The sequence below is a fragment of the Anopheles coluzzii genome, chromosome 2 (assembly GCF_943734685.1).
Source record: "Anopheles coluzzii chromosome 2, AcolN3, whole genome shotgun sequence".
NCBI lineage: Eukaryota > Metazoa > Arthropoda > Insecta > Diptera > Culicidae > Anopheles > Anopheles coluzzii.
Window position 1 is genome coordinate 46490485 of NC_064670.1, and position 24778 is coordinate 46515262.

General features: G+C 40.5%; 2 protein-coding genes and 1 non-coding gene across 3 annotated transcripts; all 3 read right to left on the reverse strand.

Annotated features, from left to right (window-relative positions):
- Positions 1-75: 75 nt before the first annotated feature.
- Positions 76-866, reverse strand: LOC125906568 (uncharacterized). Its single transcript, XM_049606036.1, has 2 exons — positions 691-866; positions 76-618 (listed from the first exon to the last, which is right to left on the reverse strand). The coding sequence occupies exons 1-2, from the start codon at positions 758-760 to the stop codon at positions 143-145; spliced, it is 546 nt and encodes a 181-aa protein (XP_049461993.1). The 5' UTR covers positions 761-866; the 3' UTR covers positions 76-142.
- A 116-nt stretch (positions 867-982) lies between these two features.
- Positions 983-3932, reverse strand: LOC120949723 (zinc finger protein 771-like). The gene is made up of 2 exons (XM_040367204.2): positions 2818-3932; positions 983-2752 (listed from the first exon to the last, which is right to left on the reverse strand). Exons 1-2 carry the CDS (start codon positions 2920-2922, stop codon positions 1598-1600), a joined length of 1260 nt encoding a protein of 419 aa, XP_040223138.2. The 5' UTR covers positions 2923-3932; the 3' UTR covers positions 983-1597.
- Positions 3933-8536: 4604 nt separating this feature from the next.
- On the reverse strand, positions 8537-8592 carry LOC120960265 (U6atac minor spliceosomal RNA). The gene has a single exon (XR_005752320.2). It is a non-coding gene; the product is annotated as a U6atac minor spliceosomal RNA (small nuclear RNA).
- Positions 8593-24778: the final 16186 nt, after the last annotated feature.

Here is a 24778-nt window from a genome sequence, read left to right on the forward strand (position 1 = left end):
GGTTGGCTCATGACAGTATGTGTGTGTTTTTTTTGTTTCCCACGCTTGGCCTCAGTTTGACAGTTGGTGCAAATGTTGCTTGTTCCGATATGAGAATCAGTTTGAACCGAAGGGATTTTATTTTCAAAATGATTCTTGCAAACTACAGCTCTAAATCTTCGATATCGGTGATTTCTTCTGTTTCCATTGGCTGATCCGTGGCGGACGTATTTGTGCCCACGCTTTTAACGGCAGACTCGACATAATAGTTCACATGTTTCACCACCCTTTCTCCGTTCGATGCTCGCAGACGATCTCGGTTTTGATAGTACGGTAAATCCTCTGTATCGGTTTTCTTCTCGTAGTGGAAACAAAAAGGTTTGCACTGTCTAGCATCCATATTTTGACCAGGCGGCAGGTTTGATACGAAAGCCGCATCGTTCCCGCGCAGCTCGTGCAATATTTGTGCTAACAGAGATTGATAGTTGATCATAGCAGTCTGGTCTCCTCCCATTGGACATTCGATACCTGTCGGTGTAGAATTGGGAGGACGCGACAAAAACCAGTTCCGCCGATCGATTATGTTCCGCTGATCTTGCCAAGTGATGATGAATGTTTCATTTCCAATCACGAGTGGGACTTGTAGATGAAGGAAGGAAAAAAGGAAAATGAAACGCACTATTTGTTTGGATTTGACGTGTGTTTCCTTACAGTGCACTGGTTCGGCAAACATTTCGTACGATTTTTGTTCTGAGTTAATTAATATAGACTGTTGATTCATGATTTAGTTTGATTGGAATAAACTTATAATTATTAATTTTTTTTTAGAATTATTTTCACTTGAAATTTGGATGCTTTCACCTCATCGGATCCTAAGTTAAATAAAGAGTGAAACCTAATCCTATTGCTACTATGATGATGATGAAAGTTTTTTTTCCTATCACAGTAAAAATGTAGACTTTTATAATAATAATAATAATTTATAATAATAATAATAATATAATAATAATTTTTTAGAATAATTAGAACAAAGAGAGCGCTTCGATCCTATTTTATTGCACAGTCCAAAGCCTTATTTTTTCATCGTGGCTTAATTTTGAGTCTTTTGTCTACCATTGGCGTCTGGCAGCAAGTGCCACAAGTTGCTACTTATTTTGCGGAATTCCAGCTTGAACCAAGCACAAACGTGTTAATGTAACAGCGTTTCGTATTGTCCTAAACACTGTTCAATAGAAAAATATCTAGAATCGATTTCTTTTTCGTCGGTTTCAGTGCATTTAAAGGTGTAAGGTGTGAAATAATAGAACTTTGAGTTTTTGTAAGTGTACAACATTTTGGAATTGGGCTTTTGAATAGGTTTAAATATCAGTATTTCTTGACATTATCATTTTCTGCTTAAAATACAACATATATTCATACTTTTAAGCGATACAGCAAAGTTGTTTCTCCTGAATAATAGAAAAATATATGTATGTTGTTTTTTAAACAATAATGATGTAAACTAGACACACATAACATGAATATTGTGGTTGTATCCCTCTCAAACTTATGAAATACGTTGGCTGTTCCCTTAAGTGTGCAACAATTGGCAAACTACCCTGCACAGTTAAATAAATGTTCACTTATTTAAGTGTTTTTTAACCATGTGTCGCCTAAGCGAGGACGTTTCGGAAAACCTTGCCGTACAGCTCGTACATTCGTAGGGCCGTTCGCCAGTGTGCGTCCGGCGGTGGATGGTCAGCTTGCCGCTCGAATAGAACCCTTTCCCGCAGTCACCGCACAGATACGGTCGTTCGTTGGTATGTGAGCGCATATGAACCGATCGAGAGTAGTGCGTTCTGTACGATTTGTCGCACAGATTGCAAGCGTACGGCCGTTCGCCGGTGTGGAAGCGAATATGGTTCTTGAGATTGCCTCCCTCCGCGAAGCCTTTGCCACACTTTGGACAGATAAATGGCTTCTCCCCGCTGTGTGTTCGCTCGTGCGCCATCTGATTGCCCAGCGTGTGGAATCGCCTCGGGCAGTACCGACAGCCGAACCGCTTCACGGCGGAATGGATGCGCACGTGCGATCGCAAACCTACGCGGTCTTTAAATGATCTGCCGCAACCTTCCTGCACACATTTGAATGGTTTCGCTTCCGATTTGTGCGACTCGGTATGTTCGATCTTGTCGGCCAGCAGGGTAAACTCTTTGAAACAGTACTCACACATCAGGCTATGCAGTTTCGGTAGAAGAGAAGAGGTTTGACCCCTCTCTTGGGTGGCTGCAGTTATTGTTTGGTCGCCGATTTGTTCTTTAGCGGCATCGGTACCCACTTTGTCTTTTGGTGCATTGTCATTAGTTGCGCTTTCTATTACCCCGATTATATAATTTGCTAACGGTTGATCTTCCTCGTCTTGTAGCGGGTCAATGAGTTCTTCGCTAATTTCAACATCATCCTGTTGTATCGTTTCATTTTCTATGCATAATTCTATCTTGGGAAGCGGCGAAGGATCTGACATTTCCGGTGCAATATTAGACGTGTTCGCCCTGCCATTGCTGCTGTTGTTTTCTGTATTTTGATTTATGGTCGATTCCGGAACAGATTTATCATACGTTGTGTAAACATCCGTACAACTACTAATGACGCTCTGGTCTGCAGGAGCATGTGTCGTCTTTTTAGCCCGAGACGATAACCGTGGTGCCGTGTTCTGAATGCATCTCTGTTTGAAGCGATATGCTACCTTCAAATCATCATAGCACGGCACACACAGATATTCTTCCGGTTGTACCTAGAATAATAACAATGCGGATTAGCGATGCACAACTTGTGCAAATGGTTCACCTCACTCCGTACCTTTATGTCGGTAATTGAGTGAAACATCTCATCCAACCCATTTGGATGCTGATAAATAGCAATCATGCCATTATTTTTCACTCTACACGATACGCAGGTTTGCATTTTGCTGTACAATATGTACAATTATGTGAACGCTTTTGCAGGAAATACTGTGTTGAGGCAGATCATTTCCAAACACTCGGTGGAAAACAAATATCGTCCTGGCGCTGGGAGCTATAAACAAACAGCTGTCATTGCCTGCGAACAAACGGCGTCCACAGGCCTGCCCACGCCCGAAGGCAGAGCTGATGGCATACGATTCTATCTTCACCATTAACATGAGAGGGACAGAGCTTATACCCCGAACGTACCCGAAAGGTATGCATGCTTTACTCATCAGGATCTAAAGGCAAGGACAAGGCAAAAGAGACACAGAAAAATTTCCTCACGGCTACACATGTCCTTTTGATGCGTTGTCTATGCGTCTCGCTCGGTATCACAGCGGCTTACGGCAGGTAAGCAGTACAAATGCTGCTACCTGATACGCACACATGTTTATCGAACACAACTATTCGGTTCGGCTCGGTAAACTTCACGAGGATGCCGGAGCAAAAGGGCGCAGACTTTTTCATGATTTTGTATGACTTCGGCTGTTTTGGACCGTGCGTGTAGGCGCAGGCATTGAGTCCATACTAGTGGTGGGAGCTCGGAATCGGACCTACCCGATTCCGATTCCGTCTTCGGAATCAATTCCGGAGCCGATTCCGATGATGGAATCGATTCCGATTCCGGAGCCGATTCCGGAGTCGATTCCGGAACCGATTCCGGAGCCGATTCCGGAGCCGATTCCGGAGCCGATTCCGGAGCCGATTCCGGAGCCGATTCCGGAGTTGGCTCCGGAGCCGATTCCGATGTTGACTCCGGAGGAAAATCAGTCCGGGAATCTCCATGAGAATGGATCTTTTACAAGTAAATTTGGATTTTTGCGGTTAGCAATACGTAGTATGATTGGACCCAAACGCCTTTTTTATGGCGATGCCGAAACTGACTCCGTTTGGTAGCCGATTCTAATTTATGAGCCATTTCCGATTAGAGAGCCGACTTCGATTCTGGAGCCGATTCCAGAGTCGATTCCGGAACCGATTCCGATTCCGGAGCCGATTCCGATTCCGGAGCCGATTCCGGAGTCGATTCCGGAACCGTTTCCGGAATCAATTCTGGAGTCGATTCCGGAGTCGATTCCGATTCCGGAGCCGATTCCGGAATCGATTCCGGAAACTGATTCCGGACCTACTATCCGGAATCGATTCCAGAAAACTGCGGAGCTAGTCGGAATCGATTCCGACAAAAACTTCATTTTTCCCATCACTAGTCCATACCCGGTGGTCAGTGTAGCCAGATTATTTTGGCGGGTTTCGGTAGGAGCACCAAAAATATATCGGTAATATTCGGTAGTTTTTGGTGGGTTGTGAAATTTCAAAATCAGTTAAGTGTATGAACTTTTGAGTTATGAAGCTAGGTGCTCCATCGTATGCGATTTTATCGGATGTTTTATTTGATTTTCGATGGACAATTTCGATTGACAATTTCGACTGAAATTGCCCTATTTAGCTATTTCGTCAGAAATAGCGATTATTTAGATTAGTTTTATAGCTTAATTAGAAAAAAATACACAAAAACTTGAGATTGTTCCTACAAATCTTTTTTTTATTCCCTCGTACGACAAAGTCACACGTCCTTCTTCTTCTTCTTCTCTGCTGTGGGAGGTTATTACCCGGTTCGGTATGAGAATCCAGCTTCCTGGGCCTTCATCATACTAATCCGCGTATGGAAAAATTTTTTTTTTCCAACCTCAAACTTGCTTAGGATCAGCTACTTAGGCCATATATCCTTTTTTCTTAGTAGTTTTATTTTTGATTTTTTTATATGTTGTGACTGAGGATACGGAGCTTTCTGTTCCCCAAGTTCGACAGATTGAATGCCATAGACATTTCCCAACCAACCAATTCGTGCTCTTTCGAAGTAAATTTGCTTCGATATAGCTTCGACAGAAGTTCTCTACCGAAGGTGTATCAACTTTGATAGGCAGTTCCTACCGAAGTTAGGCTCGGGTGTTTAGCCGAAATGCTACAAAAGAGAAAGAAAAAAATCTCTCGTATGCTGCCGCGTTCTCGCTCACACGCGCGCCCTGCCCCCTTTTATTTACGTACGTGTTTATAGCCCCTCCTCCTCCTCCTCCTCTCATCTATCTTCCTACCTTATGTGCAGTGGTTATGTGTTTTTAATTGAAATTGGAAGGAGAGATATTCGATTTATTTATTACGTGCGATTTAATCAGAGAATTGAAACATGGTAGTAGGTGAATCTACTGTTCATCACAAGCGGGCCTAACACTTTAACTATTTGTGAATTCGCGCGTGAGGACGTAAAAGGCGCAATAATAATGGAGCGGTTCTAACGTAAACAGACAAAATCGCTCAGCTGAAAATTTTATAGAGCGGAATAGCATTTCATTGTAATAGCATTGCTAGTATATCATCCGCGCACCCTATGAACCGTACTTTTCCAAATATCTTAAAAAGTACGCATTGTATGAAAAAACCATCTTTACAAGATCGATTCAGAATTTCAAAACACATTTGGAAAAAGTTTTTTGCTAAAAGTGACTTTTGAAATTTTACTCAGATTAATGTTTATTCCTTTAAATTAATTCATAAATGGGGTAAGGGAAATAATTTATACTAATACTAATAGACCACGTCTCCATTACCTGAAATATTTAGTGCCTCAAAGTAGTATATCCTCTTTGCCAAGCGTTTGAGTTAAACTGATTCTTCGCAAAATGTGAAGAGAGCGTTCGGCCCCCTTCAGATGCTTCGACAGAGTGAAGTTCCTCCCCTTCCTCCATTCGTCATCCATCAATTTTTCTCCGCGCACTCACACATCTACACGCGCAGCTGTTCGCATGGCAACACGTGAGATGCGTGACATGCTTTCTCGCTCATCACGAAGGATTTGCTTCGAAAGAGCTCGGTTTGGTTGGTTGGGTTCGATCTGAGCAAGCTCAGTAAAAAAAAAAACAGGAGTATCCGATTTTTTTTTAGAAGGATATTCTGTTATTCTTCGCAAAGTCTATAATAAACCTTAAGGATTTTGTATCTTTTTTTTCCATGCTGCGATGAAGTTTGGTCCATTTATTTTTTTATTGATATTTCTTTCTGCAGAGTATTTTTGGCATTTAAATACTCTGTGTGTTCCGGTGTCCGGTTCGTGACGTGTGTTGCATGTGCCGTTATCTGTTAGTTTCATTTTGTTTAGCCAAAAGTTGCTGTAGTCGTGTCCTGCAATAAGTCTGTTTAGTGTTTTTATGTCTCTTGGAGGGATTTTTAACTTGTAGTGCCACATTTTCTTGTTTAGGGTGGTTTGGTACCTATATAATTTTTTTCCTTTTGTTGAGCTCATTGTTGAGTACCAACCATTTGCTTCATTTTGTGCTTTTGTATTAAACTAGTTAAAATGGCCCGTTTACAGGGCTACGCAACGTTCATCGGAGGGCATATAAGAATTGCACTTCAATTAACCATTTTATTTTTGGATCCTTTGCGAAAGATTTTTTCTGTGTGCTTATATTATTTATAATATGTATTGCAGTATGTTTATTTATTTCTTAATTTTCTTTTTTTTAATATTTTATAAATTAAATTGTTGATCGTGTACCCCTTGAAATAAATAATTTATGTATCAAAATTCACATTGTTTGGGATAAATTTACGTAACCTTTCGGATCAGATGTTAATATAAAGTCCCGTGGCATCTTGGCATATGCCTTACCAAACCCCGGGAATGTCTTATGCCGTATGTCGTATGACTCTCGCCGATGTAGAGCAGAAATTCTACGAACTCTTTCCGTTCTTCACCAAGGCCTGGGCTGTCTGCACACGCATGTTTTCCCGCAAATGCAATACCCTAAAATTGCCCCAAATCATGCTCCGCCGAACACACTGCTTCAGAACTTTACTGTACACGGATATTATAGGAACTGTGAGCGTCCAGGATGAGCGATAGCTTGAATGTAGAGTGTAGCGTGCTAACAGCAGAGTAGCAATTCCACTCCAAGCCACTGCGATTGCAATTTTCGATTAAATCCAAGAATAGTTTCGAGCATTAACGGATTTCCGATGCCACCAGGTCAATCAAGAAAAAAACCTGTCCATTGTGTGTCTCCTCTCCGCTGGATTATTCTGTCAAATCGTAGCTGTCCACTGCTGCGGTAATTTCATCGCACACCGTTCATTGTTCGTTGTTGAATCGGTTCACGTTTATTAATATGTTGTCCAGCTCATCGATAACATAAGAGTGTTGCGCATCCACCAGGAAAAATATTGCGGATAAGGCGCATTGTAGAAAGTCTGGCAGTATCTGCACAAAGTCGTCTCAATGCAGCATGGTCAGAAATATCGTTAGCGCCTTCCGCGGCGTCATTTCGCACGGATACTAATTAATGATTCGCAGCGCTTTGAGGTTCTCGAAAGCTCGCAGTATCTGATTCTGTTCGGAGTCTTCGACGATGTAATAATCTTGATTTTGCGAGTGTAAATCTTCACAAAAGTGGTTCACGTTTGCGTTCTGCAATAAGAGAGGATAATGCGACATTTCCTCCACCAATATAAGGGCAAATAGGTGACGCAGATGATTGAACATTTGAAATGAGACTGCTGCAGCAATCCAGACATCAACAGTACACCATGCGGCCAATAATGATCAGCCAACCAATCTGGCGATGGCCCGCGATCCACTGGTTACCCGTACCAACATACCACGTAAGCTGCTGCAATTTATTTTAAGCTTAACTGTACTTTTTGAATCTTTATGCTGTTTAGATCGCTTCATAAATAGTACACAATTTCACATACGTGAGGGCGATATTCGTCTGTTCGTTTGACGAAAACATCCTTGTCGTCTTTCGTCCAACGCCTGCATTGATGAATCGCTATGTCGGTGCAAAGTGTGCAAGAAAACCAACACGGTACAAAAATCATCCAAGCTATCCGCACCTAACATCAACTCACTAACCAACATCGTCTCACTATAGAGTGAAAAAGTAACGCTCTATAGTGAGAGATTGAAAATGAGAACCTTTTTGTAAAATTTGTTATAGGACTAGTTAAAATGGCCCGGTTACAGGGCTTCGCAACGTTTATTATGGGACATATGAGAATTGCACTTTTTGAATGCTTTTGATTAACTTTGTATGCTTATAGTATTTACAACATACATTGCAGTATACACACAACCATGATTTCTTAATTTTCTATTATTTAAAATTCTATAAGTTAAATTGAGGATGGTGTACCTCTTGGAATAAATAATTTATTCATCGAAATTCACATTGCTGCCATATGTAACTCTCGCCGATAAGGAGCAGCGATTCTGCGAACTCTTTCCGCTCTTCAGCATCTTGAACAGTCTGGGCTTTCTGCACACGCATTTTTGGCCGCAAACGCAATATCCTAAATTTGCATCACAGCATGCTCTGCCGGATACACTGCTGCAAAACCTAGACGTTGGTATCTGTCGGAAGTCACCACATAGCAGCACCATCTTATCACCGAACGTTTGCCGATTTCCCATAACGTCCTGCAAGGCGTGATCGAGGGCGCGAGTTTCAAGAGCATAGCGGCTACTCATGGATGTCTTGTTCCATACGATCAGTGTTGGTGCCCACTGATCTCAGGGTATGTGTTCCATCTTTGTCAAGGGGGTGTGCTAACCTGCTCTACTTTCAAATGACACAACCAAACGATCAGTGAAGCCTGTTGCATCAATTCAGCCTGTGCTGACTGTACACGGATGTTACAGGAACTGTTAGCGTCCAGGTTGAGCGATAGCTTGAATTTAGAGTGTAGCGTACGTCACCAGGTCAGCAGCAGAGCAGCAATTCAACTCAAAGCCACTGCTATTGCAATGTTCAATCGACGCCGCGTGTACGCAAGATTAGTTTTGAGCAGAAACGGCTACCCGGTGCCACCAGGTTCATCAAAAATAGATTGTTCTGTCAAACCGTAGCTATCCATCCAATGCTGCAGTAACTATATCATACACCGTTCGTTGTTCATTCGGGTCACGTTTGCTAATATGTTGTTCATCACATCGATAGCATAAGAGTGCTCCCATAAGGCTCCGCATATCGATAGCATAAGGCAGATTTTAGCAGGTCTGGTCGTATTTGCACAAAGTCGGTTAACTGCGGAAACATCGTCAGCGTCTTCTGCGGCGTCTTTTCGCACAGGTACTGATTAATAAATCGTAGCGCTTTGAGGTTCTCGACAGCTTGCTGCAGCCAATTCTATTTGGAGTCTTCGACGGTGTACTGATCCTGATTTGTCGGTGAGCAAAGTGGTTCACGTCCACGTCCTACAATAACCAAGGATTCTGGGACATTCCTTTCGACAACTTTTTTTCGCGTCGTGTATTTGCGGCCTTTCACAACTTCATATACTTATGTTTGTTTATGGTTTGTCGTCTTTCGTCCAACGCCTACATCGATGAATCGCTATATCGGTGTAAAATGTCCGATAAAACCAACACGGTAAAAAAATAATCCAAGTTATCCGCACCTAACATCAACTCACTATCCCACATCGTCTCACTATGGAGTGAAAAAGTAACGCTCTATAGTGAGAGATTGAAAATGAGAACCTTTTTGTAAAATTTGTTATAGGATGTTGATATGGCGTCGCTTACTCTGATTTTGTTCTTTATTGTGTCATGTTGTTTTGTGCCCTCCTTGGCTAGTTTGTCGGCTTTTTCATTGCCGATTATACCCACATGACTCGGGATCCATTGAATTTTGCATTGTATTAGTTCTAGGTTAAATAACATCCTATTTATGATTTCATCTACATATAGTTCTTCTCTGGCGGTCTCTAAAATCATCACGCTTTGCTATCTGTGTAGATTGTGCAGTTTTTTTTTATATTTTTACTTATTGCTATTTGTAAGGCTGTGTCTATTGCGTATAGTTCCGTGGTGCAGATTGATACCGGGAGTTCTATTTTTTTTTGATACCGTGATGATTTCTCTCTGGTTAATCTCTATATATATACCTATCCCGCCGTGGGTTTTCTTTTTTGCTCCCATCCGTGTATATTTTTGTACCCTGTTGTTTGTTTATAATTTCTAGGCTTTTTTGTCTTAGCATAGTTGTGTCTTGGTTTTTTTGTTGTCGTTAATGGAAGGGATGGTCGGGTTGATAATGGTTTGAAATGGGCTATTTTTTGAGTTATTAAGGCCGGGCTACATTGACCGTACTCGCAGGTGTAATTTCGATTTTCACTAGCGCATCTGGTGGCGGCTGGTGGAAGCTTTTTTTGGTCGTCGGGGGAATGGTCGTGCCGGATCTCAAAATTAATTAGTTTTGTCGCCGTTTTTCGATGCGAAAACGGCTGAAATACTTTCACAACATATTTATGTATCAATTACAAAGCTTTCCCAGTCCAGTTAAAGTAAAAAACATAGAAAAATTACGTATTTTCTGGAGCATCCCCAAATTGTTTGGCAAAATGCTTCGGTCAGCCGCCGCCAGATGCGCTAGTGAAAATCGAAATTACACTTGCGAGTACGATCAATGTAGCCCGGCCTTTAAATTCATAATGGGCTATTTTGTCGTATATGTTTCTGTTTAAAGGCCGGGCTACATTGATCGTACTCGCACGCGTAATTTTGATTTTCACTAGCGCATCTGGCGGCGGCTGGTGGAAGCTTTTTTTGGTCGTCGGGGGAAGGGTCGTGCCGGATCTCAAATTTAAGTAGTTTTTTAACCGTTTTTCGATGCGAAAACGGCTGGAATACTTGCACAATATCTGTATCTACTAATTGCATAGCTTTTTCAGACAAGTTTAAGCAAAAAACAGGGAAAATTAACATACTTTCTGAAGCGGCTCCAAATTGTTTGGAAAAATGCTTCGGTCAGCCGCCGCCAGGTGCGCTAGTGAAAATCAAAATTACAGCAAAGAGTACGATCAATGTAGCCCGGCCTTAAGATGTATGTTTTTTCTTGAGTGGTGAATTTACTGCGTGGGGTGTTTTGGTGGTTTCTTAGAGGTTTTGTGGTGAATGTTGTATGTGCTATTGCTTTGGCGAGTTGTTTTTCTATAAAATATGTAGTTCTTATGTGGAATGCGGTTTCTGCCGCTATTGCGTGGAGTGTGTTCAGGGGGGTGGTCTTTGAGCAGCCAGTGATTTTTCTGAGTGATTGGTTTAGTATAGTGTTTAGTTTGTTTTTTTTTTGTTTTGTTGGCGTTACTACTGAGTGAGATTCCGTATTCCAAACTTCCTCTTATTAGGGACCGATGTAGTTGGATATTTTTTTCTGGGTTGATGTGTCTAGATCTATTGCATACTGCTTTAATGAAGTTTAGTTTTTGTTGTGCTATTAGGGTTTGCTTGTCGATATGTGAGTGGAATTTTAGGTTGTTGTCAATGTCTATGCCTAGAAATCGGTGGGAGGTTACTTGTTGTATGTAGGTGTCTTCTATTTTTATGTTGTTTCTTGTTGTTTTTTGGGGAAATTGCATTATCTTGGTTTTTGCTATGTTTATTTTTAGGTTGAGGCTATTGAGTGTTTCTTGCAGTGTGTTTAGGGTTCGTTGGAGTTTTGTTATTGTTGCTGAGGCAGTGATTCCGCTTTCTATGATAGCAAAATCATCGGCATATTGTATTAGTTTAGTCTTATTGTGATTTAAAGTATGACAGTCACTTGTATATATATTAAATAATAAGGGTGAAAGGACGTCACCTTGCGGAAGTCCCATGGATATTCTCCTACTGATCTTTTTCTCTTCAGCTGTGATTTCGACCGATCTGTTGTTTAGGAATCCTACAATCCATCTGATATCTTCTCTGGATACCATTTTCCTGGTGAGGATCTTTTCGAGGATGTCAACTTTCACACTGTTGTAGGCGTTTTTCACATCAATAAAAATCACTCCAGTGTGCATTTTTTTCCTCAAGTTGTACTTGATTGTGTTAACAATCCAATCAACAGCGGATGTTGTGGCATGATTTTTTCTAAATCCAAAGGTTGTGTTGGGTAATTGGTCATATTTTTCAATAACATAGTTTAGGTTGTGTAGTACGGCTGTGTTTGCAACTTTTGTTATGGTTGGGAGTAAGGCTATAGGTCTGTAATTTTCAGCTAGGGTATGGTCTTTTCCAGGTTTTTCGATGGCGATTATTTTTATTTTTTTAGTTTTTTTCCTATTTTTCCTGTTTGGTACATTCTGTTGATGTCGTTTATGATTGCGGTTGAGTTATTGTTGTTTAGTATTTTTAGTGTGTTGTATGATATTTTGTCTATGCCTGGGGATGAATTTTTTTTTGGATTTGAGTATGTTATCCCATTTATTTTTGTCCAGTAGGATTTTGTCACTGATGAAGTAAGGGGTTCGTATTGTATTTTTTTGTTTTGTTGGTCCAAAGTGTATGTTTAAAAATTCGTTTGCCATTTTTTGTCTTTTTCTATATTATTTTCTTTCCTGGGTTTCACTTTGAAGCATCCCATGAGGTCCCAGAGATCCTCCATCCTTGTTTGCATGTTGATTAGTTCCAGTTTATCCACCGACAAACCGACGTGACACTGGCGTTACAAAAGTGTCCCACACCAAGGTGTATGGATATTAGGAGGTGAAGTGCTCCAGAGCAAATTGACATTTCACGACTTGACATAACAATACTGGGGGCTCCGGTATAAAAATCGGGAAGGGCTGGAGGGGGATAATGAAAATTGTATGCGATTTGACATAACAATACTCAATAATGGCGCCCGGCAAACGCGCTAATTATTTACCTCCTCAATAAATACACCTTGTCCCACACGAAAGTACTGTCATTTACCAGTGAGGCGAACACTTCTGTCAAAGTAAGCTCTGTTCACTGCTGCTTCGATGTAAACAACTTTTCTAAATACAAATGGCGAAGGAAGTGTGAGGCAAGATTTTGTGAGAATTATTGGACAAAACACCCAGGAAAATCATTTTATAAGTTTCCAAATCAATGCAAAAGATGTGAGAAGTACATAAAACAATATGCATTGGAATTTGCGAAGAAAAACAAAAAGGGGATTTAGCAGTTTCTTCTCTGTGTCAGTGTAGTAAGCGAATCATTATAGAGATGGCGCTAGTGTTTAACGTATTTTCATTTGAAATAAGGAGACAACTTTTGAAGCTCATTTTGTTCGAAGTGTCATGTCGGTTTGTCGGTGGTTTATCTTCTATTCTGTTTGCTTTGGCAAGGTTTCTTAAGTATCTGAATTTGGCTGAATCTCTCTTATACTCTATTTGGTTTGTTATCGTTTTGCTTTGGTTAAAAATTTTCCGAGATTCACATTTTTTTCCCACGCCATTTTAATTTCTTCTGACCATCATGATTTTGGTTCTAAGGTGGTTTTACTTCTATTACTTAAGATTATCCTATTAATATTTTTGGTTATGCTGTTTATGTCCGTATTTTCGTTGCCCGGTAGTAGGGTGATTTCCTTATCTATTTTTTTCCTATTATATATGAATCTTTGGTATGGACGGGATTTAATTGTGTTTATTTGTGTGTAGATTATTCTGTGTCCACTGTTCCCAATTTGTATGTCCGATACCGTTCTTTTTATATTTGGTGCCACTGTTATTTTTGTGATTGTCAGGTCGTTAGCCGTGTTTATTTTATTAGGGTTAGGGTTCATAAATGTATGTTCTTTGTTATGGATCACAGTAAAGTTAGTATCATTTATCATGTTTAGTAGGTTGTTACCTTTCCCATCATTGAAGTGATTGCCCCACTCCCTATCGCCAGGACTCCACACAGCATAACACGGAGCGCAACATAACAACTGACAGCTGCTAAACGCTTCATAAAACGCTTTATTACCGGTACCATGTTTTGAATATCCTTAGTAGGCCGCTCATTTTTCGTTGAAAAGCTACCAACCTACTGCGATGACCGATAGTTAATGAAACGCTTAACCTCCTTTCCCAAGCGTTTTCTCAAGCGTTTGGCAGCTGTCAGTTGTTATGTTGCGCTCCGTGTTATGCTCTGTGGAGTCCTGGCGTATGGTGTGAGTTGAAATCTTCCGTTATTATCACCTTGGGATATTTGTTGAGGGTTGTAAACGTAAGGGTTAATAGCGTTACGAACTCTGAACTTGGTGTTTTTGGTTTGACGTACACAGATGCAAATATCCATCCCGTTTGTATAGTGTGGACCGCTGTTGCTTGTATGTAGGGGTTAGAAGGTATTAGTGGGATTTTTTTTGCGTTAATACCGTTACGGATTAGTATCACCACGCCTCCATAGCCATCTTCCCTGTTATCGGGGATCACTTGGTAGTGTTGGATTTTTAGTGTGTCAGATGTTTTTTTATCCAACCATGTCTCTTGGAGACAGGCTATATCTATGTTTTTTTTTATCAGTAATTCTCTGATTTCTTCTTTGTTATTTTTTAATCCTTGTACATTCCCTTGTAGCAGTGTGAATGTTAAAAGGATAATTATGGGGTGTTGGATGAGTTAGTCGTTTTTAGGTATGATTTGGTAATTATTGATTTCAGGTGTTTTCCTGCTTGTGCGTTCATTATGATGTATTCCTCCACAATCATTGTGGGGGTTTTTGGTGTTACGTTTATTCCATCGATGTAGGATTCTTCTGAGTCTTCTGTATATTTTGTTGGTGTGTATGTTTCGTTAACGGTGTTTGTCTGTTCGTTAGGTGAGTTGGTATTTTGTATTTCTGTGTTGTGGGTTTTGTTTTCTTTAGGTGTGGTGTTTTCTGTGGTGTGAGTTGCCCGGATTTCTGTGTTGTTTGTGTTATTTTTTATCGGAGTTTGGATTTTTGAACTTACTTTTTCTGTTGTGATAGTGTTTGTTTCACTCGTAGGAGATTTTGTTTTTTGTGCGTATGATGTTTCCGTATTGTAGACTCTTGGGATACCAAGACATTGGCGTCTCCGAATACGTCTTGCTTCCCCATACGTTACCTTAATCTCTGTTTTTATTCTGCTGATCTCCATTTCATCAACGAATACCGGGCAGTTTCTGTTTAGTGTGTGGTGGGCTTCCCCGCATGACACGCATTGTGTTTTTTTGCATTGGTCTTTGTGATCAATTTCGCTACAGTTCGCGCATATTTTCTCTTTTTGGCACCATTTTTTTGTGTGACCCAGTTTCATGCACGTTATGCATCGCATAGGCCTGGGGACGTAGAGTTCCACCTTAACTGGGTATAATCCGAAGTCCACTACACGTGGTATCTTCCCCGTTTTGAACGTTATTTTTATTTATTTATTTTTATTTTATTAATTGCTCGGCCACGTTGGGTTACAGCAATAGTGCTTACTGACTATAGTATACAATTATTCACGAAGGAGTAGGAAGGAGTTTATGGTACGGAAAAGGAGCGAAGACGGGATCGGTAGACAGGATAGGAGAGGACAGCAGGAAGGGAAGGCGGAAGTGATTACATTAGTAAACGCTGCTACAGCTTGATTTATGTCTTCATCACTAAAGCACCAATCGGTACCGGCTAAAATATGATGAAGCTTTTGGTAGTCCAGTTTCCTAAAATTGAACATACGAGCCGTAGGTATTCGTTGAGAGGATGCAGGGCGAGAGTGCGTAAGGAGCACACTTGTCTCATGAGCAGGATGATGATTGTCTAGCGCGACGAGTGGAACAGGTGAAGCTATGACGGGGAAGCAGCGCTCCAAGAAGGCATAGCATTGGCAGCATTGGCAAATAGAAGGTCCAATTGACTTCCGCGTATATTTTTTATGCCAGATAATTGCGGCAAACCGTTTACCGACATTCCATCAAGCAGAGAAACATTTTCACGAGATACACCAGTAGGAATGAAGTGATTAACGCACGATGCAAACACATCCATATCAAGCTCAGGTAGACAGAGAGGCGTAACTCGTCTAGTTTTGTGCGCAATCCTCATACTTTTTGATAGTAGATGTTTAGTTGATCGATCGAAGGGATGAGAGAGCGAGATGCGCCGGGAGTGCTCTCGCTGCAAGTGATTAACGGCGAAAGAGAGTCGGACGGATTATGTGTATTAGATGCAGGGTTAGCTTCCATCAATTCGGGTAAAGTCGGTAGTTCATGAGAATCTTCAGCTGGATCAGCCGGTTTACGCTTGCTGAAAGTACTGCGTATAAGGCAAGCTCATAGGGCCATGATCTGGCGAAATAGTGAAATCAGCGTTTCGCAGTTGTGTCGTGTGGTTGATAGAAGGTGGCGAGGAAGGATGATCCGATTCACGATTAATAGGCGCAGAAGGTGCAAGGGATGCTGCAGTAGTGGGTCGCCAAACATTGACGGAGCGGGGATTTAGGTCGATGAACTCCTTAAAAGAGATCCCGCGAGGCCAGGATGAAGCAGCTAAAGCAATAGCCCGGTGCGAATCCGGTACACCAATTTTAAAAGATACGTAGGAGAGCGTAGAAAGATCCCGGTCGCGTCGTACAAGGCTATATACCAAGATGTCGTCTGTCCCTATGTTAGAACAGGCCATTTCGCGGATCGCTTCAATCGGAGTATCAGGAGCAATACGGGAGATAAAGACCCAAGTACGGGGTGGGCGTTCAGGAACGGTCGTAATATTATTGCAGGACAACCCTGTGCCCGATGAAAGCATAGCGCGTGTAACGGTATTGGTAGGCGATGGGTCGGGAGAGCGATCCAACAATCGACGTTTAGAAGGATTCTCACCAACAGCTTGATGGGTGAGCTTAGAGGCCGCAACTGGAATAGTGGTCGTTGAGTGCGTAGCAGGAATCGTAGAATGGTGAGCACTCGATGTAGTGGTATGCGTGGCAAGATGAGAGTTGAGCTTGTTCATTAGTGAGTTGAAGGAAGTGAGAAACTCACGGTGCATGAGATCAAGCTCCTTGATGCCATGCTTAACTTCATCAAGCGTTGTGAATAGTGGAGCCTGTGAGTAGTTGCGTTCCATTGAGTGAGAAGCAGTAAGTGAGTCGATGAAATCTTTCACGGAGCGAATTGACGATGCTGATTCCTGTTTCATCAAAGCTATCTCGTTTCTAAAACAATCCAGTGAAGAGGAAAGTTCAAGTCGCAAGCCAGCTGATGCCGCCTGCACAGAACGTGAGGAATCGCGGAAATCGGACTGCAACGATTCCAACAGGTAGGCAGCGTCACGAGAAAGGCCGTGCGAGAAGCGTAAAGTGTCGGCCCGCAAACGCTGAGCACAATCCGCGCAAGCCCAGAATAAATTTTGTGACTTCTTAAAATCACGCAGGAGCGGGGTTGAAAGTCCAATGCACTTATCGTGGTAATAGTGTTCACAAAGACCGAAGCACGGAATTGGATCGTTGCTAATAGCACCTTCACATTTCTTACAGATCACAGACGCCATCGCAAAATAGACCAAAGTTCAACTGCACAGTGAGTGATCACAACAACCGCAGGCGGATTGCAATGTTTATATGTTGAACCGTACAATTCACAGGTGCCGCACAAATTTGGGATACGTGAACGCGCGAGTGTAAATTAACCGAACTAAAACAATTCAAGCCTTAATCAACAAGAAAATCGCGGTAAAAAATCAACTTGGAAATAGGAGAGTGAGAGAGCACAACCAGCCGCTTTGAGTGACAAGTGACAAGTTATGATTGCCGTTCGGGTGTTTCTTATTGTTTGCGCTGTTTTCCTTTTCATTATGACTACCTCTACTACTTTTTGTTCCTTTAGTCCCTCAAGCAGTTCTTCCTCTGTGAGATATTCAATGTCTGGACATCGGATCACTCCCTTACTTAATTTCAGGGTGGGGTGTTCGTAGGTTTTTACCGTGGTTTCGTTTCTTCCATCAAAGATTTTTTTTATTGTTGCCAGTTTGTTAGCTTGTTTCTGATTCGCTACTTTGATGAGTAGTTTTCCGTCTTTCAATTTGTTCACCGATAGTGCTTTTGTGCCAATTGCGTTGTACATCACTTTTGCTGCTAGAAACGGGTTTATCCGGCTTAGGTCTTGTGTTTTTGAGATTGTTTCCATCAGCATGAAGACTTCTACTTCTTCTGTGTCATTGGTAAGTGCTAGTCTTCTCGGATTTTTCCCTATTTTCCTTCTCGGCTCGCTTTGGTCTTCTAGTTTGCCAAAATAGTTATTGAGGGGAATACCCCCTCCCGGGTCCTGGACCCCCATCCCACCTTACTTCCCACCGCCTTTTTTGTGTTTATTTATTTTCCTCAGTTAGAATTTCTTTTTCTTCTTTTTTTTCCTTTTTCCACTCTCTATCCACTATCTTGCACTCGGTATCTGTTTTTGGTTTTCTTTTCGCCAAAATCGTCACTTGGGTTAATCACAACTTTATCCTTCAGGGTTACACTGTAGAATGAAGTCACACGTCCGACGTTATCTGTCAAGTTTCATGTTAATTTTTTACAGCAAGTTCGATTTAAATCTGAAGAAACACAGACGCGGGCCTTAGTTGTCAATTAAACTTCTTGTTCTGGTCGCTAGTGATTTAAATTTCTTCATAAGGAGTAGTGATGGTCTGGTCGACCCGAACCCATCGGGTCGGAGCTATCAGCAAGCGAGCCGGAGTCATTTGGGTCGACCCGAAAAGTAAAAGTAGGTTCAGTAGGTGCAATGATTCCGGTAGATGCAAGAAAGCATAAGCGAGCCGTTGGTGCCACGAGTTAATGTAGGGTCGAGCCAATGAGGATTTATTCCGACCCGAATGATCAGTAGGTGCGAGAAAGCATACCCAAGCTCCCGACCACGCTGGTTTTCGCTGGTCTTTTCGAGGATAATTCGTTAACGAATTATCCCCGAAAAGACCAGCGAAATACAGATCATTTTCGGGGATAGTGAACACACGTGAAGGATGAACCCATGCAAAAAAGAGCTAAAAATAGAAATGAACATTCGGATTCATTCCCTTCCCTCATATTCCAATTCATGCTCATGCTTCATCCTTGATGCTACCAACCACATCGCTAATTCTACTTCGAATCACTTTGCCAGTTGCGCCATATTATTATTCATGATCGTGCTATTTGCTTGTTTTGTTGTATGAAGGGGTACTGATACTAAATGAATTAAAAGAAATAAATAAAACAATAAAAATACAGGCGGTCCCCGAGATACACGGTTAATGGGGACCGAAAACGGCCGCAAAATACCGCGTATCTCGAATTTCCGCGTAAGTCGAATCTCGTGATTTCCAGCTAAAATATCACAATTTTTTGTGTAATTTCGGGACCGCCTGTAATAGATTGACTATTAAACACTCATTTCTAACAATTAGTAAAGGGGTCTGAAGTTACTGGAGCTGCATGTTTTATAAAGAAATCAAAACTTTAAATCATCAATGAAAACAATAAAAATGGAATTGAACTCATGTCGACCATGGTGCAAACATTACACCATTACCATTTGACCATTACTAGTTCATGAATATGAATCGTTATCTATCAGTTTTAAACCCTTCAAATATAGCACAATGAACAAAGAGATGTCTAAAAGTTCATCGATGCGTGTGAGAGAGTAGAGCTGATGAATAGAAAGAGATGGCATGAGTTTATGTTCATTATCCCCGAAAAATTTCGCTTGGGTAAGCACCTCCGACCCGTTGGTGTAGCGAGATCGAGTCGGGTTGGGTCAAGGTAGGTTCAACACTTTGCGCACCCACTGTACTCACGGTTCGAAATCGATTCCGATTGTTTTGCACCCGACTCCGTGTCAGGTCGTGAAATGTATCGTACTAAGGAGGAGTTTCATGCCTAAAATGTTTGGGGAAATGTTTGTATGATTTGTCGGTCAGTATTATGAAAAAATCTGGTAATTTTTGGTATGAAAAATGATAAATCGGTAGTTATATAGAGCTCATCTGTGAATTAGAAGGCGTTTTAAAAATCGGTAGGAATACAGATATATGGGTATTTCTGGTCACTCTGTCGGCGGTGGTGTAAGTTCAAGGTGGATTTAAAAATATCACCGTAGCAATAGACCATGTGTCTCCAAACTACGGCCCGCGGGCCGCATGCGGCTCTCAAGAGCTTATAATGCGGCCCACGATGACTTTGCCAGAGTTAATATAAATATTACGTTATTATGACTTATTCAAATAAAAATGTATTTTTTACTTTTCTTAGACAAAAACCAAGCTTTAGTAACACGAAACTGTATTAGTATCGTTAGTATTTTGTTGTAAAAACGAGATTTAAACGTTCACTTATCATTTAAAGGTAGCGTTAAATGGCCCTCAATATAGTTAGTTATGCAGCAATGCGGCCCGCGAGCTGAAAAGTTTGGAGGCCCCTGCAATAGACGATGCGCAATCTCAGATTGCGCATATATTTATCTGTCAGACGGCCCGATTTGATATATTTATCTGTCAAAAAAAAATTATATATCTCGGACATATAAATCTCGAAAATTTATGCGCAATCTTAGCGCAATCTTGAAATAATACGTTTGTTTACTGTTGTGGGCAGCCGTGCCGACCCCTGGACTTGCCGTGGCAATTGCGCTGCCACCGGTCAACATCCAGGGGGACGACAGTGTGTCACGCACACTGTCGCACACACTAAGCAGCGCAAGGCTTAGTGTGTGCCGAGCGCACAGTGAGAGTGTGTTTGCGAGCCGATCGAGCAGGAGCTCTCGGCAGGGGCGCTCGGTGCGGCTGGTGCGCGGCCACCGCATTTGTTATTTTAAAGTGTATTGTTTGTTTCATTTATGTTTTATTTATTTTGTATGTTTAATAAGTGTTTAAATAAATTACAAAAGTTCTAAACATAAAATTTACATATAGCGGTAGGTTTTGAAACGAATAAATATGAGATGATGCGTTGATTTTTTAACCAAAAATCTAATTTTATTTTGATTTCAGCCATGGGAAACGAATTGCCGAACGTGCCGAATCGCCGGAATTATGAAAAATTGGTAAATATATAATCATTCTGTTTTTGATACCGGTGTTTTTGTAGTGGAAGCAATTCTTGGGTGTATTTTTCTAAATTTATTTTTACTTAAATCGTATATGTTCAGTGTTTGTGATTTGTGTATGCGGTAGAAATTTATAAATATGGGCAACGATTGAATTATTGTTCAATTTTGATTATTTTCCGGCTTGGAAAAACATAACCTCTGCTGCTTCTCCAGCTACCGGCGATTTTTTTAAAAATGACAGCTGCTTTGGAGTTTGTTTAAAAAAAAATGTAAAAATTGTAAATTGTAAAAATTGTAGATTATAAAAAAGTTTAAATGGTAAAAATTGTAAATTGTAAAAATTGTACTAATTTTATGTACCTAGCTAATCTTTATTTTTACAGGAATATACCATTGAACTGAAATGTTTTATTTGTACATTGCAACTCTTTGAGAACTGACCTGGCTGTACCACGGGATGTTGTGTTTCTTATTAGTCCGCATACACTAATAATGATTTGGAATCCTGGAATCTAGGTTATGCGGTTTTGGTCTTCTTCCAACAGGAAATATTTCATCTAATCCGGAAAATCAACTATTCCTTCTGGCCCTGTTTACTGCACCATTTTTACTAACACCTCTACCCCAACTGCTACAATGGAAGCTATTGCTGTTGCCGCTGCGATAAAAAAAAGTTTCTTATTTTTATAGGAACGTTTATGTGTATTTAAATATTTTATATTACAACTCTTTCGAGTTAGAAAACTGATAATGGAAGAAAACTGCTGCATCTTCCGAGCCATCAACATAATATCGGGGTCATGGGGATGGTGAATGATAAGTAATTGAGTCGAGATTAATAGTTTTTTGATTATTGATTTGCTTCCAGAACGTTGAGCAAAGCCTTCGGCTAATTGCCGAGGTGGAAAGACGGCCTGCTTTATGGCAAAAGCGGTCGGATTTTTACAAGAACGGTATTCGGCGAAGGGATGCGTGGACCGAGATTGGTGGACTCTTGGAACTCACCGTCGAAGAGGCCAGTTACCAGTGGAGGAAGCTGCTGACCAGCTACCTGTCATATAAGTCCAAGCTGCGTAAAAGTCAGCAAAGCGGAGCAGGTAATCATCAAATTTACAGGGTTTTCCATTCCAATTAACAACTGTCCACAGTCTGCTGGCAATCTTGGATTTGAAAAACATGATTGTCTACCACTTACGAACAAGTCAAGCCGTTTTTGGTACACTGTCCATTTCAATTTCACAATTGTCGTCTTCGAAAACACACGTCGGATGCGGCACGGTTTGTTTTGGGTTTGGCTGGAACGTGTATCACTTGTAGTTGGGACAGCTGAGCAAAATGGACATGTTAGGCATTTTATGTATACTTTAATCTTTCAACACAATGCAGAAATTTTGACATTTATCGGTGCTTTTACTTGTAGCCAGTGAAAAAAAAATACAACGTCCCAAAATAACCTAAAAACTGTAACGATCCAAGAATAACTAAAACCAAATGATAAAACTGCTTAACATGTCCAAATTGCTCAGCTTTCCCATATTCTGATATTCAATCAAGACCTGTTTACAACATGGTTCAATTCTTACAGACAAGTGATACACGTTCCAGCCAAACCCGGCCGCATCTGACGTGTGGTTTCGAAGACGACAATTGTGAAATTGAAATGGACAGTGTACCAAAAACGGCTTGACTTGTTTGTAAGTGGTAGACAATCGTGTTTTTCAAATCGAAAATTACTAGTAGACTGTGGACAGTTGTTAATTGGAATGGAAAACCCTGTAAAATAATATGAAACTGTTCAATGACAAAATTTTATCATTCGTAGCGGCTGAGGACGTTTTTCGGCCAAGATGGTTCGCCTTCGCCACGATGAAGTTCCTTGATGATACTATGAAGGATGCGCGCATCTCAATACGGTAAGTTGTTTTGTTATTTATCAGTAAATTTTATATTTCACTGCGAGTTAAGTGCGGTCCTGTGGCACAGCAACAACATGCCCGTCATGGGTTAAAGCCCTTATGGACCGTTCTAGTGATGGACGGGTCGACCCGAACCTATGGGGTCGGAGCCATCCAATGAGGATTTATTCCGACCCGAATGATCAGTATATGCGAGCAAGCATAAGCACCTCCGACCCGTTGGTGTAGCGAGATCGAGTCGGGTTTTTTTGCTGATTATATTGTCCCAATCTTCTACCTCTATCACAGTTTCCTCGTTTATAAATTCTGGTATATTGAATGCTTCCAGTTTTAGTCCTTTGTTCTTCTCGAAATTTATGTCCAGGTGCTTTTTTGCGTTTTCCTCATTACTATGGATAATGTTTTCTTCATTTGTATTTTCCTCTTTGTAGTTAATTTTTTCAACAATTTCCCACAGTTCTTTATTAGATGTATCTTCGTTTATTGTTTTTATTGTATTTTCTATGTATTTTCTTTTACTTTTACATATCTCTAGCTTCAATTTTGCTGATGTTTTGTTAGTTCGATTAAGGATTCAATGGTTCTATAATTGTTGAAGGATTTTCTTGCGTTCGTTTTCTGTTTCCATGCATTTTTTTATTTCTTTATTCCACCATGATTTTGGTTTGTGTTTCACCCTGTGTCGATTTTTTTAAATAATGGTTGTTTTGTTAGTTGTTTTATTTTTTGTGGTGTTTTGCTGTTTATTCGACTAATTTGCTCTAGAATTTTTGCTTTGTTGTATACCAGGGGTCTCCAAACTTTTCAATTCGCGGGCCGCATTGCTTTGTAAATAACGTTGTTGAGGGCTATTTTGACGTTACTTTTGGTAATGATAACGTTTAAATCACGTTTTCATATGAAAATACTTTATGAACATTTTAAAATTCTGCACTTTTCTTTTATAGTAACTTTATTGTTGGCTTGGTCTAGTAAAAATAAAAAGTGTGATGAAAACTGTAAAACTAATATGATATTTACATTATCCTTGGCAACATCACCGCGGGCCGCATTATAGGCTCTCGAGGGCCGCATGCGGCCCGCGGGCCGTAGTTTGGAGACCCCTGCTGTATACTATTGTTTTTCCATCTGTTGTGCTTTTGTTGAGGCTTATTTCTATTATTCGGTGCTGGCTATTTCCTATGTGTTGGTCTAAAATTGTTTTGTGTGTGTCGACATATATTTCTTGTGTTACAGGGTTTACCAAGTCACTTTGCGATGTGAGCTGCACAATTCATCTCATTTGAGACGTATTTCTATTCTGACGTGCTACTTCATTTGGCCCGAAATAATTTTCTATTCCGCCGCATTCATTTTCATCCATTATATGAAGTCTTTTCACAGGGGATGTTAGCTGGAGCCGTCCGCGATGTTTACATTTTTTTCAAAAATAAATTTTTGGGCTTTTAGTGCTGATTTGTGATACAACTATGTTGTTTAACAAAGAATAGAGGTTTATCTTGGCTCCGCTGTAGCATTCTAGCCGAAACATGGGTTATTCATTGAGTTATTAGCAGATTTGACTGAGCAGGTTCAACTTCGTTATTTGCTTTATCATTTCTTCAAATTCATATATCGTTGCTTTCGTTGAGGCATAAATGGAAGTTATATTAATGTTCAACTCGGTTAGTTTTATTCCTACTAACTGTATAAATTTGGAGCTCTGTAATTCTGGTATTCTTCTAAATTTTATTTTATTTTTAATAATAATGCATGATCCGCCATATCCATCCTCTCTATCTTGTCTTACTATATTGAATCTATTTAATCTTTTCCTTTTTCGTTATTCTTGAGCCATGTCTCTTGAAGACATGCTATTAAATAATTTCCTTTTATTAGGAATTCTCTAAGTTCATCCTTGCAATTTCTTAAACTTTGTACATTATTTTGGAAAATTTTTATATTTTCCATTTTTTTATTAATGATTTTTTTTTTTAATGTTTATTTGTCTGTTTGTTGGATATGTTGCTTTGTTTCTGATTTATTTTTATTTGGCGACCTGGGATGAGGACTGATTTCGTCGCTCATAAAACCTGCCATTTCCTCCTCGCTAGTATCGATTAT

Bases quoted from the DNA above. Each gene is read 5' to 3' on its own strand.
- LOC125906568 (XM_049606036.1), bottom strand. From the start codon at position 760: ATGAATCAACAGTCTATATTAATTAACTCAGAACAAAAATCGTACGAA. The intron at 619-690 runs GTAAGGAAACAC...TTCATCTACAAG, and splicing joins GTTTGCCGAACCAGTGCACT to TCCCACTCGTGATTGGAAAT.
- LOC120949723 (XM_040367204.2), bottom strand. From the start codon at position 2,922: ATGCAAACCTGCGTATCGTGTAGAGTGAAAAATAATGGCATGATTGCT. The intron at 2,753-2,817 runs GTACGGAGTGAG...TTATTATTCTAG, and splicing joins ACTCAATTACCGACATAAAG to GTACAACCGGAAGAATATCT.